Source organism: Chiloscyllium punctatum, chromosome 2 (assembly GCF_047496795.1).
Source record: "Chiloscyllium punctatum isolate Juve2018m chromosome 2, sChiPun1.3, whole genome shotgun sequence".
Classification (NCBI taxonomy): domain Eukaryota; kingdom Metazoa; phylum Chordata; class Chondrichthyes; order Orectolobiformes; family Hemiscylliidae; genus Chiloscyllium; species Chiloscyllium punctatum.
Window position 1 is genome coordinate 107,507,486 of NC_092740.1, and position 21,173 is coordinate 107,528,658.

A 21,173-nucleotide genomic window follows, 5' to 3' on the forward strand; every position below is an offset into this window, starting at 1 on the left:
CTGGTGTGTTTTTTCCTCATTATTGTTTGCTCCTGTTTTGCTGCCTCTCCCAGCTCTGATGGTGGGAAGGATATGTCAGAGGAAAAGGAATGTTTAGGCAAAACTGTCCTGCTATCATGATGGGGTATGCTGGATGAACCAATTTCCCTATTTTAATATGTTTATAATAATCACATGGTTAAACAGCGATGGTGATTAAATATTCCTCAAACAGGAAGGACATTCTCACAGAAAAGGAAATAATTTATGATTATTGTGATATAGTGCCACATCTAAAAGGATTAAAATCTTCCCAGGCCTTAAAGGATGTGAACTGTGACAAGAATTCTGAGAGAAACATGTGAGAAGCCAAGTGAGGTCTTTCTAGATGAAGAATAACATGGCACATTGTCCCATTAAGTCCTGGACATTGTGACAAGATTTTGACTAATGATCAGCAGGAAACCAATCAACAAGACTTATTGCCCATGATCATCCTCATTATTATTTAATCTAACACAACTGACAAACAGGTTCCTATTGTGCTGTCTGATAGGTTGAATCTGAACACCAAGACTTCTCGATCCAGTACCTGGTGACTCCAGCTTGACGTTTGATTCTCCAGACTTACATCTTCAACAATCAGCGCCAACGTATCTCAGGGCAGTAGCTGCATGCGCCTCACGTCTGCAAACACTGGTATCTACCACGTGCCAAGCACTCTGCACCACCATGACACATTTCTGATCAATTCTCAGAACACTTATGCACTGCTTTGCTGCAGTTAGGCATGTATCAGCAACTATTATTGTAATGTTGATCTCTCAAATGCAATGACCCATTCATGAGTGATGCAAACTGGGGAGGAGAAAGATTCACAGCCTAATCAGCACTTACACTCTCTTACTATCTTTGTCACATGAAAGGACATACATTCATCAGATGAAAGTTCAATGTCAAACATTCATGTTGAGGCATTCCATGGCCCATCTTGCCAGTGTTCCATATCCAACTGTATGCAGGAAATCACAAAGATATTAGTATTGCATGTGAATACTGACTCCTCACATTGTTAGGGTCTATTCTGTTTGTGTTTCTCACAGTCATCGCAAGCATGGACTGATGGTTTCAGCAACAGGAGTTATCACTTCTGTTACTGCCATACAGATAGCATCAAAAGATGAAAATGGAACAGATTGGGTTATGATTCCAGAAAATAAGTGACCATCAAGATGGCTTTAATGTGACTGGCTCATTTACAAAGAGTCATGGAGACATTTGTGGGATCGCTTGATTTCTTATTCTCAAATGCAAATACTGTGACTGATGCAATTGTATCAGGTCACTGCTACATCTCATTCTCTAAAGAGGTCAGTACTGCAGCCCAGGCAGTAGAATTCAGCAAAAAAATGAGTGCTAAAAAGAAACAGCATGTGAGGCACAGTAGTGCATTATTTAGGTTGTAGGACACAATGCAGTAACCTAGGCTAAGCAGAGAATGCACACTGGAATCTTTGCTTGCAGTTTAGACAAGCCGGGAAATGAAAAGTTAAGAAAATTACTCTAGCTGTTGTAAAGGCTGCCTTTGAAGTGATCTGAAATTGGTGTTAAGTTGTAAAGGTGATGAAAAAGACAAGCAGGTGGAGCATTCACATCATCAAAGGTATAAAATTGTCGGAGAAGTTACCATGTAATGATACCCTGAGAACATCTGAACAGACTGGAATCAAAAGAGATAGTGAGAAGTCAACAAGGTGTACCTAATCTCTGACAAAAGAAGCTTGTTTGGTCTAGCAATATGTCCTATTTCAAAGGGTCATTTTATTTGATGATAACAGCAATATTAATTTCATGGTGGTTAGTGTGTTTATTGAAGTCAAAGCTTTTGTAAATCAATTTCGCAGAAAAAAGTTAGATTTGTCAACCACAAAGTTCTCAAACTTTGAGTTTTAAATTAAAAACCATTACAGCTTCCATTTATAGGCCAGAAACAACCATTTTCATTACAAAGATTAGAAATTGTAAAGCATCCTTCCAGTTTGTCTTTGATCTGAACAATTCAGATACATTTGCACACAACTAGTTACATGAAATCAGTATTTTTCATATCAAGCCAATATGCTGGAAGGAAAGCACAAACAGAAATTCAGATTGATGGTGCTGCTTTTTGGGGCACCGTTGGTGCATCATAATCAGAGTAGTGTGGATATGGAGTCTGTAAGAGAGGTTGGTTCAGTTCACTTGCTGACAGTTTTCTTCTTCTGCGGCATAAAAGTAGCGTGGAGATTGTGAAAACAATAGCAACCAAAAATAGAGCAGATATGATCCCCACAATTATCATCTCCAGCAACGAAAGTGGCTGATCTGCAGAGGATATGCAAGGTTAAGAATGTTTCATTCAGTCCAAATTGAACAAATATTGAACAAAAATGTACCCATGTGTCATGTAATTGATTCAAGGTATGCCCATATGCAATTTTTGAAATACTCAACTGTAGATATATTTTTGAAATCAACTTGCTCAAAATGTGTTATTACACACTTCTATAGCAAGTGGAACTTGAACACAGGCCTTGTAGCTGAGGTAGGATGTGTTTTCCTGCACACATAAGAATCTGAGTACTAAAATTTATACCTAAAGCTCAGTATCTTTTGAGCATTTAGAAAGCTGTACTTGCATGTTTCAGTGGTCTTTTTCAGTCTGGAATGCAAAATACTTTTTACTGAGAACAAACTGATTAATACAGGCCTGCTCATCACTGGTCATTACAGTCTGTTCCACCATTCAATAAGATCATTCCGATTTGATTTTAACCTCAACTTTATATTCCTCAACACACCTGATAATCTGCCTTAAAAATATTTAAACATTTTACATCTGCTGCAGTCTGAGGAAGGGAATGCCAATGGGGTCTGTATTGAGAAAGAAAATGTTTCTTCAGTTGTTTTAAATGGTATCTCCATATTGTTAAAACATGACCCCTAGTTCTCGATTCCCTTCCACATCCACCCAAATCCCCTCAGAACCTTAAATATTACAATTAAGTCATGAGGGGAGGGATGGAGAGGGTTGGGGAAGAGCAGCTGTTTTAAACTCAAGTGGATACAAGTCCAGCCTTTCCTCATAAGGCAATCACACATTCTAGGTATTGTCTACTAAACCTTCTTTCATCAGTTTCCAGCACATTAATATATTTTTAGAAAAAGGTTCAAGCCTGGTTGAAAGCTACACAAATTATTCAACACCTTCAAAACCTGATGCTTAAGATTGCTTATCATATTCACTAAAGGGAGAAGGAGAAGAAGTGTTTGCTGCCTAATTGAAAACTTACTTGGCCATTGAATGTCGTAGGTGTAGCCAAGATTTTCTGCAGGCATAAACATTTCTGCATTGGTGACTGGAGGCCAAAAAGGAACCATATTGTACTCTTGATTATGTCCTATGGGAGCATTTTCAAATGGAAAGGCAGATAAATCTGAGGAGAGAAAGGGGGAGGAAATGAAGTGATTTCTAAACCAAACATGGTGGCATTAACAAGGCATACGAACCATTTCATTGTACGATATTAGCAAAAGAAAACTCCAAGTGCTAGAATTCATACCAAGTGAAGGGACCGAAGAGATAAACAATGTTCTTTGGGGGGTGTGTAGATCCTTTTTCAGAACTGGAAGATTATTGTTGAGAAAGTGTATTTTTTAAAAAAAGGAACTGGGCAACATGTAAAGCTGAGGGATCACAGACAAATATTGAGAATGATGTGCAGAGTGCTTGTGGATATGACTAAAGAATGGAAGTTGTGTTCCAGTTAAGCAAAATTTGAAATAGATCCAGGCTTCAGATAGAAGACACCTTTGGTCTAGTCCCATGACACAAACTATGCTAAATGGAACAAATTTAGAATTGGGTACTCTGTGTAGTCATAAACAACAGAAGTATATTTAATAGCATGCAACATGTTGTATCATATGTCATTTGACCAATTAGGATAAAGCTAAGGGATCAATCCTGGGTCAATGCAGAGTGTGGAACACCAGGTGGAGCGTAAGAAATATGATGCCAACCTGGTGAACAAACAATACAGGGCTACAAAAGAGACACAAATGGAACAGTGCATCTTAGAACAAAGTGCTCCCACAATCAGGGGAGCAGATCAAAGCTCTGACCAGGACACAGCCACTCCTAAATGGTAGTAGAACATAGAAGAACATAGAACAATACAGCACAGAACAGGCCCTTCGGCCCACGATGTTGTGCCGAACTTCTATCCTAGATTAAGCACCCATCCATGTACCTATCCAAATGCCGCTTAAAGGTCACCAATGAATCTGACTCTACCACTCCCACGGGCAGCGCATTCCATGCCCCCACCACTCTCTGGGTAAAGAACCCACCCCTGACATCTCCCCTATACCTTCCACCCTTCACCTTAAATTTATGTCCCCTTGTAACACTCTGTTGTACCCGGGGAAAAAGTTTCTGACTGTCTACTCTATCTATTCCTCTGATCATCTTATAAACCTCGATCAAGTCACCCCTCATCCTTCGCCGTTCCAACGAGAAAAGGCCGAGAACTCTCAACCTATCCTCGTACGACCTACTCTCCATTCCAGGCAACATCCTGGTAAATCTTCTCTGCACCCTCTCCAAAGCTTCCACATCTTTCCTAAAGTGAGGCGACCAGAACTGCACACAGTACTCCAAATGTGGCCTAACCAAAGTCCTGTACAGCTGCAACATCACCTCACGACTCTTGAATTCAATCCCTCTGCTAATGAACGATAATACTCCATAGGCCTTCTTACAAACAATTGACCATTAGTGGACAATCAACCATTATATCAGGTCACACATAGCTTGGCTGACAGTTCTAATTATCACAGATTCATAAGGATGGGATAGAGAGGTCCTTGAGAAGACAAGCAGAAAAGATTTACCAGAATTAAATGCATTGTCAGGATGAGGAATTTTCTATAGGTATAGGTTGATAAAGCTGAGAATTGTGATCAGTGCCTCAAGGGGAGATTGGATAGACAGGTAAAAGGTTATGATAAGTTTGAACAACAAAACACTGTCCACATCAGCTGATTTTACAATGGTGTTTTGGTACAAAGCATGGAATGGGTTGGGGATGGGGGTAAACAGTGGGGAATGTGAGAAAAAAGTTACTTAAAAAAAACATGGTCATGATAGAGAACATGCTGTCCAAGAGAATGCTGGAAACAGAAACAGAATGATTTCTGAAAAAAAGGAATTTGGATTGGCTAGTGGAGTTTAATGAAGATGCCATGGGGACAGGGTTTGGAAGTGGACTGACTGCATTACTCTGGGCAGAACTGATTTATGCTTGATGGGCCCAAATTGACGCTGTATGCCATTATGTTTCTAGGACTCTTAACTGGCTATGGTCCTTGACAACATACAGGAAATAGCTGAGAATAGGTTAGTTTCTGTCAGAAAAGATCATACATTAGTGAGGGGTTTAGATTTATGATTTAACTTTTTGGAGAGCTCGCCTTGCAATAACAGTTTGCTGTTACTATTGGGAAAGGTTGAAACTAATTTAGCAGGTGAATGGGTTTGAGGAGAGACCACTTAAAAAAGGGGTAAAAAAGACAAGGTACACAGAATTGGCACAGATAGCACCAGAGTAAGAAATGGTAAAGTAATATGTAGGCTAGTGAATGTAAATACAATAAAGCCTGTATTTGATTTACTGAGCTGGGATGTAAATGTATGACATGTTTCATGATGTTGGTCCACTGTTTGTAACCATGCAATTAGATAAAAAGCAGTCCAGAATAATGTTAGTCAATCAGGGTGGGGGTAGGGTGGTTCAATGTACTTAAATCACACTTTAGCAGACAAAACTGGCACAATGAACCATCTGTAAAGAGTGAATCAGTTAGTCAAGCTACATTCCTACAAGGAGGATAAAGGTGAAACATCAAACCAGAACACTCTGGATGAAGAACAAATATAGAAAGCAAGATAAAATTGAGCAGATTTTAGGTCAACAATATTACAAGGTGAAAATGGGTTTAATATACAAAGTTCAGAGAATAAATCAAAAAATCTTTTAAAAACTAAGCACAAGAAAAGGTAATGCATATATGAAGGAATTCCAAGTTTTCTATAGGCATCCAAGTAATTGGAGGATGGCAAGGGAGGTGCAGAGTTGTCAAGTGATCAAATGAAAAAAGGGAATTGATTCATGGAGGCATATGGGATCTATAAAGGGAATAAAGACAGTACTTTGCATCTGTCTTCACCAAGGAAGATACTGCCAAAGTTTAGAGGTGGTAGATGAAATGTTGGATGGATTACAAATTGGTTAAAAAAAAGACGTTAGACTACACACAGTTTGAAAATCCCTATGATTTAATGCATTCAGGGGTACAATCATACTGGAGTACTGTAGATAAGATTTGAGAATGTTTCGAACAACCTGCAGCATTGAAGGCTAAGGGATGACCTTAGAGGTTTATAAAATCATGGGCATAGATGAGGTAGAGGGCATAAGTTTGAAAAGGTGAGAGGGGAAAGACTTAAAATGAGAGACCTGAGGGACAACGATTTCCACAGAGGCTGGTGCATAGAATGAGCTGCCAGAGGAAATGTTTAGGGTCAGTATAATTACATTTTAAAGACATTTGGACAGGTTCATGGATAGGAAGACAGAGAGTGATATAGGCCAAATGCAGGCAAATAGGACTAGTTCAATTTAAGAAACTTGGTCAACATGGACGAATTGAGCCAAAGAGTCCATTTCTGTTGTAGGACTATGATTCCATTAAGATTGACTATTCGAATACTGATTTGTAACAAATATAGTCATTCCATCAAGGTCACTGGGTCAAATTCCTGAATCATCCTTCCAAATAGGACTGAAGGTGCCCCTACTTCCAAGGGCTGCAATGGTTCACATGGCAGCTTACCACTGCCTTCTCCAGGGCATTTAGGAATGGGTAACAAATGCTGGAATAGTCAATTTTGCTCGCGTCATGAACTAGAAGAAAAGTAAATGCTGGAGAAACTCATTAAGTAGCATCTGTGAAAGAGAAAAAAAAGTGTTAAAATTTCAAGTCCTATATGACTCTTGAACCCAAAAACTGTGCTGACCAATACACAAGTTATTATAAAAATGTCCAAACTCTTATTTGAAATCTCCATAAAATGATCAATATTAAAAAAGGTCCAGCAACAATAATTAAAATGAGTTTGTTGGATTACCTGCTTTACTCCTCTTCAACCATTCATCAAAGATTGCATCAGTAAATGTATGCAGTAAAACAAAGATAGGGTCATTCGGAGATAAATGAGTTTGTCCACCAGTTCCATTAAGAAATAAGTGTGCCAAGTTATGTAAACTGCGAACTGCTGGATCATACAGTCCTGAAGGATCATTATAACCTAGAAAGCAGACCACAACCAATTCAAAAGTTAAAAATTAGAAAGGCAGTATATTTAAGGCAAATTCTAAAACTAGCACAGGAGTCCTGTTTGAGTAGACAATTTCCCCTTGAATCTGTTCCCCTCAGCATTCACTAAGATTTGGCTACAACCCAACATGAGTTAACCTGCCTTTCTTCTATTCTTTAAAAATATTCTTTAAAATGACCCATATTCTTTAAAACACTTTAGGAGAACGAAACAAACCTCTCAAATAGCATACATTTTTAAATTGTGAAAGAGTTACCAATTTCTATTAGTTTGTGGGGAAGTCCTCAATTTTGAGGAAGGTCTGGCACTAATTTTAAAGACTATGCTGCCTAATATCAGAAATAATAATTCCACTAACCTGATTATTTCTTCTCTTTGAAGTTACTTCACCCTTAAAAATTCATGGCAATATCATTTTCTCCAGCTTTCCTGCATGCAGTAAGTTGGTATATTCAGCTCCCAGCCCTGGTGATTGGAAGTCTGCCCTTTCACCTTTACCCATTATAGCAGTGTGGCCTCAAGTTATAGAGTTAATTGCTTATGATGGAAAGAAATGCCTAAAGTCCTTTAAACTAGGTCTCTTGGTTGAATCACTTTTGACTTTTCACTTTTCCCTTTGCAATTGCCCAAAGCACAGTTTTTGACTTTAGCTCTACTTGATGGGCTGAAATAGCCATTATCTGTACTGCAGGGATTACATGATACTAGCTTTTCTATCTGACCCTAGTAGTTTTTTCTTTAATTCACAGAATGTGGGGATTTATCCTGGAACAGGAACTACAATCATCATACTTAGTGCAATAGAGGAGCGAGAGAGAGCAAGAGTTCTCTCCACCACTGCACTGCCATTGATTCCAGTATTATGCAGGGTTATTGATTGCAGATGGTCAAATTCAGCATTTACTGGCCTTGACATCACTGTTCACCAGAAGCTTAGTGGCCCTTGTAGATCACAAACTTAAATAACAATTTATTGCAAAGCATTACTGACACCTTCAATCATTTTACAGATGATGGAGTACGGCAGCAATTGACCAGGTTGCATTTGTCTTGTACGTACAGTACATCCTGGGCAATTATCCATATTTTGAGTAATGGATACTGGTGTGTCAAGCTCTGGAGCACAAGTCTTTATTACTATTACCACAATGCTGTCAGGCTCCATAGCCTTTGGTGCATCCGGCCTAATAGTTTCTTGATATCACATGGTGCGAGTCACATTGGCTGAAGACAGGCATGTGATGCTCGGACCTCTGAACTCAAGCTGGATTATGCACTCAGCACTTTTGGCTGAAGCGCAAATGCTTTAGCCTTCTCTTTTTGTCCAAAACTAGATTGTTGAGTTCTACACATAATGGACACTGGGTGAATGGTTATGGAGAGGAGGCTGACTCCTGCTCTGACAACTAAAGCCAAGATATCCAGACAGGCTCAACTCAATCTGTTTAAAAAGTAATAAGACAAGTGGTATAACCCACTCCACCCCCCAAATCTGTTAAAAAAAAGAGAGAAAATGAAAAGAAGTCCCTACACTCATTCTATAATCAACAAATAATTTATTTATCTAACTCCAACAGTGAACAAATTAATAGAACCACTAACAAACTGAACAATTCCCCTCTAATTACTAGCTATTCCCAAATAAAACAACATTCCAATGGTGTTCCATTAAAAATTAGAATTTAGTCTCAAAATTACAGGCAGAATACATCTTCCTGAATACCCACACCCTTGCCACTGATCTTTCAGGATGCCTCCTCAATTCTTCCATCAGGAATTAGCTCTTTCCATTCTTGTGTTAGGAATTTTAGTTAAGAGTACCACTGTACCTGTCATCATATGATAGTAATTGAGACAATAATCCCTTTAGATGGCAGTTTGCTCTCCCTGATTTTCGAATATATCCTTGATGACCTATTAATCTCTTTACAATCTGATTGGTTCCAGGTTGTCACAACCATCAGATTTAAATTCAATTGTTCCTTTGCCGAAGTGCCTGGTTTAAATTAATTGACTAAATTTTAAAAATCTGTTGTGTCTTTTGGTACAAATATTTTCAATTTGAGCATCTGGAACTGCAAGCTGCTGCCCACAGACCTTTTTAAATCTTTAAGCATTGTGAAAAAAAAATTAAACTCTTTACACCTTTCCCCCTGCTATTTTACAATCTACAAATTCTAACATCCTGCCTTCCAATCCACAAATACTCTACCCAACTTCACAAAAGCAGGAAATAGGAATACAGGAATGGGATGTGGACTTAAGATATGAGAGACATAACAGCCTTTGTCCACACGAATCCCTCAACCTCTTATTTTCCCAAATCCTCCTTAGCTCTGGTAATAATCCAGAAATTGTAAACTTTTTAGGCCCTGTTAAGACAAGGCCATTCATAAGAAATAGGTGGCCATTTGGCCCTTGAACCTGTTCCACCATTCATTAGGAGTTTGGCGGATCTGACATTCCTCATGCCCATTTTCCTGCCCTTCCCAATAACCTTTTGATTTATTACTGTCACTTGTACAAGTGTTGTCTTACATGCTTTACAGGCAGATTGTACTATAAGTACATCAGGGTAACAGAACACAGAATGCAGGGAAGTATTACACCTGTCAAGAAGATGCAGACAAACATTTCAGAGGTCTATTCAAAGTCTGATAATAGGGAAGAAGCTATTCTTGTGACAGAAGAGGGTGGAAAAAGTGTAACCAGGGTGGGGGGTCTTTGATGTTGGTTGCTTTCCCAATGCTGCAGGAGTATAGATGAAGTCAATGGATGGGAAGTCGCATAATGGACTGGGCTGTGTTCACAACTCTGTAATTTCTTGTAGTTTTGAGAAGAGAATTTGCCACACCATACTGTGATGCTTTCTTTGGTTCAACTATTAAAATCTGAGAGAGACTTTATAGACATGCCAAATTTCCTTAGCATACTGAGGAAGTTGAGGCTTTATGCTTTCTTAACAGTCGTATCAACATAGATGGACCAGCACGAATTGTTGGTGATCACCACTCCCAGGAACTTGATGATATTGGCCATCTCCACCTCAGCACCATAGATAAACAGGGACTTGCCCTCCACTCCGCTTCCTGAAGTGGATGACCAGTCCCTAGTTTTGCTGGTGTTGAAGGAGAGATTGTCTTTACACCATGCTGCTAAGTGCTCTTTCCTGCACTTGATTTTGATGTTTGAGTTATGATGTACAATAGTGGAGTCATTAGCAAACCTGCAAATGGAGTTGGCCAGTGTGTGTAAGGAGTATTGTAAGGGACTAAGTACGCAGCCTTACATGGCACACAAGATTAGGATTATTATGGAGGTGGTGTTGTCACCTGTCCTTATTGACTCCAGTTTGGTAGTCGGGAAGTTGAGAATACAGAGACAACTCCATCCTAACCTTCCAAATAAAAATGACAGACAGGGCCCTTTTGAAAAGATGGGGTGTCTTCTGGTTTACAAATTTAACAATGTCATACTCACTTCGTTAATGAAAAATCCAGCCCACCTCCGTTGAGATCCAACCCCTGAACTTTCCTCTGGACCTCCTAAGCTTGCAGGACCTCAACCTACTTAATTTCTAGCTCATTAAAGTTAATCTTTGTTTGAAAGAAAGCTGTTCTCCATCCATCTACTGATCATACCCTTGACACTAAGAAGGGAACACAGTAAGCATAAAGCCCTGAGACTTGCTACCTAAACTCCATAGATATGGAATCCCTAATGGACTAAAATTCATACACTTTAAATGGTGTCTTTCTTAGAAATTTGTCCTATCGTGAAACTATTTACTTTTGAAAATGTTGTCATTCCCAATACAAATTGGTTTGAGTGTGCCATACTTCTGTGAATGGTCAGCTCTTTAGATCCTAACAAATGATCTGAACCAGTTTATCAGTCTTTGGTAGCATTCATGGTTGAGAGCTCACCACCTTTTAGTCAGTGAAACTTTCAGCCTCTTGAAGATTCTGACACCAGCTGAACATGTTCAGAGCCCTGTGCTCAGTTTCAATTTCTCCTGCATATGTGGCTGTCTAGAGCATCCTGGGATTCCCTCAGTGCAATACTTATGGGGAAGTACAGACATCTGCTGAGTTTTTTTAATGAAATAGGTTTTTACTGCGAGGTTACTAGAAAAATTACAAATCACTCTTGGAAGCTATTATAACAGCTTTTAGTCATTCAACCATCTGGGTTTGCAAAACTGACCAAATTACACTTGTGCATTTCTTACACTGTTTTTATTCAAGCATATCCCTCAGCACCATTTTCACTAAAAAGCAAAGAGGCTTTGTAATAAAATCAGATTTCAATACTGGTTATCTTAAGTTTTTTTTGTTTATGTAAACTAATTTTATTGTTATCAATATTCAATAGTTTTAGTTACTTTTGTCTCATGTTATTGTATTCACCCAATTATAACAGCTATGCTTGTCTAATTACAATATTCAATTTCTAACAGCATTGTTAGAGCCAAACTTTATCCTTATCAGTGGCTATTATCTTGATTACTGTCTTATATATCACTTGACAGTTAAATTTTTTTGACCCTACATTAAAAAAGGTTTTTCTTTGACTTTTGTATTCAGCAGTTTTATTTTCTATCACTGTCAGCATTTTCCTTTAGAGACCATTACTGAAAACACTTTACAAATCATTGTAAAAATATTAACTATACTTACCTTCCACTGTGTTTCGGAAGCTATTTTCGGAATTGGAGTAGAAAGGTGGTGTATCATAATCAGACACTTCTAAACATTTTGCTACATCCTGAGCATCAGGGAGACGCTGCACCATTGGTCTAGCAACATTCCCTCCTGGATTCCGTCGGATAGGACCACCCTCAGTATCTGAAGACAGTGGTATGAACACGTTAGGATCTTTACTATCTTACTCTTTGTTTAGCAAAGAGCAAGCTTAACAGATTGTCAATGTAGCCAAAGGTCTAAGTTGCATACAGATCGGAGTGTCCTCATACATGCCTTGCACAAGGTTAGTATGCACGTACAGCAAACTATTAGGAAAGCTGATTAATAATAATGGTGAGGGGAAATTGTATGCAAAAAAAGTAGAAGGTTGTACTTCAGATTTGAGAGAAGTATTTTGCATCAATATTTACTGTGAAGAAAGTCAGACATAACATGACAGCTTTACTTAAAATTTCAGAGTGCTGCTCCTTCATCAGGTGAAGAAGTAGTGCGTTGAAAGCTTATGAATTTGAATACACCTGTTGAACTATAACCTGATGTCATGTGACTTCTGATTGTCTACCCAGTCCAACACTGGCTCCTCCACGTACTGTGGAGAAAGACACAAGCTACAGAACTTGGGGAAATAAATAGTGATATCTTGGGAAATGCATGTATTAAAAGAGTCTGAAAACAAGTGGATAAATCTGCAGAACCTGATCGGGTGTGTCCCAAAACTTTGTGGGAAGCGTTTGCTAGGCCCCTTATGGAGATACTTTTATCATCGATAGCCACAGGTGAGGTGCCAGAAGACTGGAGGTTGGCTAACATGGTGCCATTATTTAAGAAACGTGGTAGGGAAAAGCCAGAGAACTTTAGACCAGTGAGCCTTACCCTCAGTTGTGGGTAAGTTGTTGGAGGGGATTCTGAGGGACAGGGTTGTATGTATTTGGAAAGGCAATGACTGATTAGGGTTTAGATCAGAGTGGTGCTGGAAAAGCACAGCGGGTCAGGCAGCATCCGAGGAGCAGGAAAATCGACGTTTCAGGCAAAAGCCCATCATCAGGACTGATTAGGGATTGTCAACATGGCTTTGTGCATGGGAAATTGTATCTCACTAACTTGAGTTTGAAGAGGTGACAAGATTGATGAAGGTAGTGGACTTTGTCAACATGGTTTGACAAGGTTCTTCATGGTAGACTGGTTAGCAGGATTAAATCACATTGGAATCCAGGAAGAATTAGCCATTTGGATACAGAACTGGCTTGAAGGCAGGCGACAGAGGGTGGTGGTGAAGGGTTGCTTTTCAGAATGAAGGCCTGTGATTAGCAGTGTGCCACAAGGATCAGTGCTGGGTCTTATTTTTAGCCATATGATGTGGATGTGATCTGTTATAGCTGCCCATGACAGAAGGGTATAAAATGGCTGACTAAAGCCCCAACAAGCTTTGCAATACATGTTTGACAGAAATTAGAGATTGTGGGAAAGATGTGGTCTCAGCACAGTTTCACTTTGCACAAATATCTGGGATAACAGAACAATAGCTAAGAATATTCCACTCAAATTAATTGTTTCTCTTAAGTTTTCTTCTAATCATTTCCAATATTATGAGTGTTTTTAAACTAAGATTCTTCAAGATAATTATAGACAGACTCCAAAGTGGTTATAGATATAATATAACAATCAATATATTAGAATGTTTAAAAACTAATTACAAGTAATGGAAGGAGGCCTCTTCTTCTAGCAAAGTCAGCATTTAGTAAAAGTCTGTGTTACAGTCTGGTACAGATAACAGATTAAAATAGACTACAGCTGCCATTACTGGATGATAAGGGATTCCTCGCAGTAAAACAAGTATCTGAAGTTTAATTTCTTATGCACTAAGATGGTTCAATCAAAACAATAGCCAGCAATTACTAATATAGAGTGATGCACTGAAAACCAAACCAATTTAACAACCCAGCATTAGTTGGCCAATAAAATACAGGGAGAGTGAGGATCTGCCACCATGTTAGAGTCAAGAAAATTTGCTTATATTAAAATCAGACTGCCATTGACCTTGCTTCCAATTTGAGCCAAAGATTAAGGGGGCAACTGAGCCCTCACACAGAGGCCAGATTCATGGTGGTCTCTGGCCTCTCCAAGATACAGGAAATGCTTGAATAAACTACTACATGCCTGAACTCTGCCATCTCCTGAAATTTATTGCCTTAGAATGAATTGGTCTGACATGAGTAGGAGAAATGGTTAGTAAGTTTGCAGATGACATCAAACTTGGTGAGGTAATGGAGAGCAAATATTGTTTCTCAAAACAATAGGACCTTGATCACAAGGTTGAGGAGTGCCAGATGGAGTTTTGTTGATATAAATGTGAGTTGTTGCATTTTGGGGAGGCAAATCAAGGCAGGATGTATACACTTAAAGGTGTGATCCTGGGAAATGTGCTCAAAGAGACCTTGGAGTGCAGGTTCATAGTTCCTTGAAAGTGGCATCACCGATAGGGTAGTGAAGATGGTGTTTGCTACATTCCCCTTTACTGGTCAGTGAATAGAGTATAGGAGTTGAGATGCCATGTTGTGGCTGCACAGGACATTGGTTAGGCCACTTTTGGAATACTCTATGCAGTTCTTGTCTCCCTGCTATAGGAAAGATTAGATTAGATTAGATTACTTACAGTGTGGAAACAGGCCCTTCGGCCCAACAAGTCCACACCGCCCCGCCGAAGCACAACCCACCCATATCCCTACATTTACCCCTTTACCTAACACTACAGGCAATTTACAATGGCCAATTCACCTGACCTGCACATCTTTGGAGTGTGGGAGGAAACCGGAGCACCCGGAGGAAACCCACGCAGACACGGAGAGAATGTGCAAACTCCACACAGTCAGTCGCCTGAGGCAGGAATTGAACCCAGGTCTCTGGCGCTGTGAGGCAGCAGTGCTAACCACTGTGCCACCGTGCCGCCCTGTTGTGAAATCTGAAAGGGCTCAGAAAAGATTTACAAGGATGTTGCCAGGGCTGGAGAGTTTGAGTTATAGGGTGAGGCTGAATTGGTTGGAGTTATTTTCCCTGGTTTGTCAGAGGCTGAGAGGTGACCTTATAGAGATTTATAAACTCATGAGGAGTATGGATGTGATGAACAGCCAAAGGTCTTTTCCCAAAGGGTAGACGAGTTTAAAACTACAGCATATTGATTTCGGGTGAAAGGAGAAAGATTCAAAAAGGGACTTTTCTTTCACTTATAGGGTGATGCATATATGGAACAAGCTGCCAGAGGAAGTGGTGGAGGCTGGCTCATTTACGACACTTACAAGGTACCTATCCAGATGCATGGATAGGAAGGGTTTAAGAGAGATATGGGCTGAATACTGGCATATGGTACCAAAACAATTTAGGATCTGGTCATTGTGGATGAAAAGGATAGGTGGGTTTCTTTCTGTGCTGCACAACTCAATGACTAAGATTGTATTTGATATCCAGCCAAGTATTCATAATAGAAAAGCTTCATAGTGAAACCCTTTCATTTTAAAATGATATGTCTGACCAGTATAAGGGAACAAATGTAGTCATTTTCTCTTAAAAGCAGGGTTTTGTTAAAAAAGTCATTCACCAGTCAATTTAAATCTAAGCACTATGTTATAGGTGAGTTTTGCTTACACGTATTAAATGATGGTACTTTCTCCATTAGTAATACTGTACTGCATATGCACAATTATGAAACTGCTTACAATGAAGAAAATATACTTACCTTAAAAGGGGGCTGTGCCTTAAGACAAATCACTGCATTAAAGTCATATCTACAGTATAATACAACACCATTTGTGACATTTGAAGATAATACTTTAGACTTTTGGTTTTCAGAACAGTCAACTTCTCTGAACTGAAACCTGGCATGCTCTTAATAGGCTTTCAAAATCCCTCATGACCTGATAGAAATGGCATGCTGGAGAAAAACAGAATTTCAGCCCCCTATTTAAAATGCAAATCTGACTTCGGCAGGAACATACATTTTACACCTGAGGCAACTGACCTAAAAAAAAAGTACGGAGTAAAAAAGCAGTTCTAAATGATTAGAACAATTAAGTTGCCTGAAAAAAAATGGGAACGCTCATAGACAACACAGATACCATTACATTACCAAGTGTACTTTGCAGGTTAAACTAGTGGGAAAGACCAAGAGGAAGTTTTACAAGGAAATTACAAGGTGGTGCCAAAAGGATAGAATGCAACTTAAAAGATACATTGTCAACATTTTTTCATTTTGCACTTGCAAAAAATACCAAATGTCAGGGAAAACAACATTTAAACTGTATGAAAATGAAAGAGCATTGTCAGATGATGAGACAGTTAACTGCCCCAAGCTTATAGTAAAAGGGCAGAGAAGGAGAGGAGTTCAAAAATGCATTCAGGAGAATTTTCTTCATCAGTATATTACCAATCCAACAAGAAAAGAGTCATTGCTGGACCTCGTTGAGAGGAAGGAGCTAGGTCAAGCATTCACTCTGAAGGAAAGTGAAGTGATCATAGTATTGTAAGTTTTAGGCTGGCTATCAAAAATGACAATGAATAATCCCAGGTAAAATTATTTTGAAAAAGACCAGCTTCATTAGATTGAACACAGACCTGACCAAGTAAAGTGCAGTCAAGATTTGGTAGTCAAAACTGTAACAGAACATTGGGGTTCTTTTTGAAGTGGAACTAGTTTAGGTGCAGTCAAAGTACATACCCTTGAAGGGAAGGTGAGCAAATTTGATAAAGATGTTCAACATGTTGAAGTGGATGAGATAACAGGTAAAGATTAGCCCATTGGTGACAAGAGAACCAGGATATGCAAATTTTCAAGATTGGCCAAAGAACCAAAGGCAAAGAAAAATATTTTAACCCAGTGAGCGGTTAGGATTTAGAATACATTGCCAGAAGACTGGTGGGGGAGGGTTAAACAACAGCTTTCTGAAGCCATTTAGATAAACAACTGAAGGAAGAAAAAATCTTAGCAACAGGATAGGAGAGAGGAGTGGGGCTTCCAAGATTGTTCTTGTAGCGAGCTAGCCTAGACCTGATGGGCTGAAGGGTGGTGAAGTGATTCTAAGTGATTGTCAAGACAATAGGTTACTGGTGTCCAAACTTTCAAGGAGCAGACTGAACTTTGCAATAAGCAACAACTCCTAAGAAATGAGAAAAATACTACAGTTTTTCCCTGTCCAATACTTATTCAAAAAAGTCACCCAGCTTCTAAATAGATAGAGATTAAAGTGTTCCATTTCCTGCAATTTTCTCTTCGTGGTATTTGTAAATAGTTACCATTGCAGATAGTTCCCAGAGTATCGTAGTCTTCCAAACTTTCACAGAGGTTACGCCATTGGGAAAAGATCGAGTTCGGACTTATTAGGGTTGGGTCAAAATTGTTTCTAGCTCCCATTAGGTCATCAGTGCAGATGTCACAGGTATTTCTCCCTGTGGCAAAGTTCCAGTATGGAAGTGAAAATGTGGAGTCCTGCAGCATCACCTATATCAATGAGCAAAGCAAAGCAAAACAAAACACAGTCAGTCAGATTATATACGATACAAGCATGTTAATCTGAAAACTTCGTTTACAAAATAATTACTATTGAAGGAGTACTGTAAAAAAAAAGTTACAAGGAGGTGGTTTTAGAATTGATTTTATCTTGGCTCAGTAAATCCCAAGTTGTAAGGTGTCTGGTCAAACTATAAAATCAGAGTCAGAGTCAATTAAGCCAATGAAAATTGTGGTCCATTTCCAAATTTTGATATTCTCCCAGCTTCAATATGCTGCATTAACATCCATTCCCCTCAAAACTAGTCAATATTGTGCCACCTATTATTAGAAATTAAAAGCTATCACTTCATCATTGGATGTGTTCAAATGAATAGTTACAAAGTCATTCACTTAGAGTGATTTCTGTTAATGTTGTCCTTGATAATCGACCTGAAAGATCTGGTATCAGGACTCAACTCCAGTCACTAATACATCTCAGAAATGCTAATACTCCTGCACATGTGCAGTACTTAACAGTTTAAAATTGCAATTGTAGTTTTTAAAAGCCTGTCTGGATTGTCACATAATTCACTCCCTTTTAATCCCAGGCTGCTTACCCTATTCTTCATTTTACAGATTTACTGTGTTTTTCACTGCTTAAAATCTGCTCACTTCAGCAATATGAAGTAAAACACTTGGAACATCAAAGTACACCACAGGAACGTACATCAGCCAACCTCCCTCCTAGCTGATCCCCATCCCATTCACCATTGGTGTGAGCATTAACCAACAGTCCCTTAACACTCTCCAAATCCTATCCTGTTCCTACCTGGTTATTCTCACCCAATCCCATGTTTACCCAACCTCCTGGAATTGCTGCCTCCCACCCATCGCAAAAAATACAGGCATGGAGGCCAAGGCTGAAGGCAGGTGTTGTTAGAGAAGTGTGGGAGTGACAGTGAGCAGACCTAGCTGGGGGAAGGGGGAGGCCAAGCATTTTGAGGCAAGGGGATAGGGTTGGGTTGAAGTTAGCCTTCTTCACCTTAGAAATATTAAAGTCATAACAATTTTCAACTCAGTTACTGGATCTAAATTTTATGATGCAGTGATCACTTTTATCCAAGTGTCCCCCACAGATACTTTGTCCAATTGGCTGACCTCTTTCACCAGCACTAGATCCAGTAATGCTCTCTTTCATCCATGGGTACCCACATGGGTTTACTTATGCATACATTTGTGGGATATCTGGAACATTTCTTAATACAGTCCTACATAGACAACATTACTGGTGCTGCTTCCATCTCTCATCTGGAATCAGAAACTTTATCTATTGCACTTCCAATTCCCACCCTGCTTTCCTTGAGATCTGTTTCTGTTTCTAGGGGATATGTCAGCCACTAATATCCACTACAAACTCCTCGGACTCCAACTATCTGAACTATATATCTGCAAGTTCTGCTCTGCCAAGAATCCATTCTCTGGTCCCAGTTTGTCTGATGATTCCAGTAAGAAAAACAATAGGGTTCTCTTGCTCCTCAATAACTACCCCAACAGCATCCATATCCAAAGCATCATAAGCTGACATTTCAGCAATCTCCATTCAAGACAAAAAAAAATTGCAGGTGCTGGAACCCAAAGTAGACAGTCGGGAGGCTGGAAGAACACAGCAAGCCAGGCAGCATCAGGAGGTGGAGAAGTCAACATTTTGGGTGTAACCCTTCATCAGGACTGGCAAGAAAGATTACACCCAAAACTTCGACTTCGCCACCTCCTGATGCTGCCTGGTGTGCTGTGTCCTTCCAGTCTCTGGAAAAGTGCCTCTTGATGTTTCATTCCATTAAGACCACTATGAGCCTACACTTCGTTGTAAAATAATAATGTACTAATTCTCTGGTAACTTGTCTGGTTAGGGCATCAATTGCTCGATCTTCCCCTGGTGATTTGAGGCATGAGGATTTTTCACTGTGCCAATCTCCCAGTGTTTGTAAGGTAAGGTTCATTTAAGTTAGTTCCCTGACAATGTAGTGGCCACAAAATGGCAACCCTCTCACTGGCGACCAACAAAAAACAATCACAAGGTTGAATACAACATACCGAGAAATAGATGTTGCATGCACAAAGACTCACTGCATACTTTTTTTTTGGTTAGTTCAGTTGGCTGGACGTCTGGTTTGCAATGAACAGTACTGCCAGAATGAGTTCAAGTGGGACCCATATTGACCTAACCTTCTCATTATCTCATCTTGCTAGCGGGGTGGTGACCGCCAGGTTAAACCACTACCAATCATTTCCCTCTGACAAGGGGGCATCCCTTTAGGATCACAGCAACTTTACATTTACTGCATGCCCTTACCATGTTAGATACTGCCTCTCACACCCTCCTGTGAGATTTGGGAGTAAAGTGGGGGAGGATCTATCCTTACCTGCATGTCTTGTTCTAGTTGCAGAAGATGGTAGCGGTGCCAGGTGAGAAAGGCAGGCCCCTCATGGGAGAAGTCGATGCCCCCGAAGGTGCGACCCTCGCCCAGGTAGGTTTTACTGACTGAGTAATAGTGGCTCCAGACGAACAGGTTGTAAATAGAGATGTTCTGGAAAGGGGGCAGTTGCCCGGCGCTCAGGTTGCCAGGGTGGCGGATAACTATGACTAGCTCAGGGTGAGGGGTGACCTTGGCGAGGTGCAGCGCACGGACAAGGCGCCTCCTGTTGGTGTCACTCAGGCTCAGCACATCCTGGCGGCGGCGCAGCGGCAGAGCCGGGCTCCGGCAGTCGACCCCACTCCAGCCAGGGCGGCACAGGCTGCAGTCGGAACCGGCGAAATTCGCAGCGCAGCGACAGCCGCGGCGGAAGAAGCGCAGGGGCCAGCGCTCCCGCTCGTCCAGACCATCGTGCGGGTACTGGGGACCGTGCGGGGCCGAATCGGCCCCTAACTCAACGCAAGAACCCCGGCCCCGGCTGGAGCTGCAGCGGTCAGCGGGGTCCGAACTCGGACCTGGGCAACACTCTCCACTTCGCAGCATCTCTGGTTGCATACACACCCGGGGGAATTGAGCCAAAACTGCCCTGGAGTAAAGCACAGCCAGCATCAGGCAGATTGCAGCGAAAAACACTGATCCCATTTGTCCCCCACCCCTCAAAACAACACCTTTCAATTTCTTGTTACAATTTCACTAATTTCTCTCTGCATCAAGATGATGTGGACTGACTTGAATGGGAACTAATCCTCTCCTCGTCTTTTAAATACCCAATTATCTCATACCAAAGTCTGCTGTTCACCTCGTGATAATTCTTTCTCCCTCGAATGTCCAGGTCTCGAATGTTCAGGTCATTGATTAAACGGGATGCGGTTGAATGACTTTCTTTTAAACAATGTTGCTATATAAGTCTCTTTGCCAACTATTCATGTACTTTCTGAATCTTGACTGTGCACAGAACTTTACTCTTCCCTGCATCTGGGATGGCTGCGAGCATAATCTCTTCCCTCAACATCCTCCCCATCAAATACATTATGCCATGAAAAAAAACTGAGCTAGTGTTCTTAGGCAAAAAGTAAAAGGAGGCATATGTATGG

At 40.2% G+C, this 21,173-nt stretch overlaps 1 protein-coding gene across 1 annotated transcript; it reads right to left on the bottom strand.

Annotated features, from left to right (window-relative positions):
• Positions 1-1,822: 1,822 nt before the first annotated feature.
• LOC140487779 (5,6-dihydroxyindole-2-carboxylic acid oxidase-like) lies at positions 1,823-20,836 on the bottom strand. The gene is made up of 6 exons (XM_072587033.1): positions 20,029-20,836; positions 17,410-17,614; positions 12,100-12,267; positions 7,211-7,390; positions 3,312-3,455; positions 1,823-2,343 (listed from the first exon to the last, which is right to left on the bottom strand). The coding sequence occupies exons 1-6, from the start codon at positions 20,719-20,721 to the stop codon at positions 2,126-2,128; spliced, it is 1,608 nt and encodes a 535-aa protein (XP_072443134.1). The 5' UTR covers positions 20,722-20,836; the 3' UTR covers positions 1,823-2,125.
• Positions 20,837-21,173: the final 337 nt, after the last annotated feature.

What these genes read in the sequence shown, in the direction of transcription:
- LOC140487779 (XM_072587033.1), bottom strand. Translation starts at nt 20,721, where the DNA reads ATGGGATCAGTGTTTTTCGCTGCAATCTGCCTGATGCTGGCTGTGCTT. An exon ending in AACTAGAACAAGACATGCAG is followed by an intron (nt 17,615 to 20,028) that starts GTAAGGATAGAT and finishes TCATTGATATAG; the next exon opens with GTGATGCTGCAGGACTCCAC. An exon ending in CTACGACATTCAATGGCCAA is followed by an intron (nt 2,344 to 3,311) that starts GTAAGTTTTCAA and finishes TATCCTCTGCAG; the next exon opens with ATCAGCCACTTTCGTTGCTG.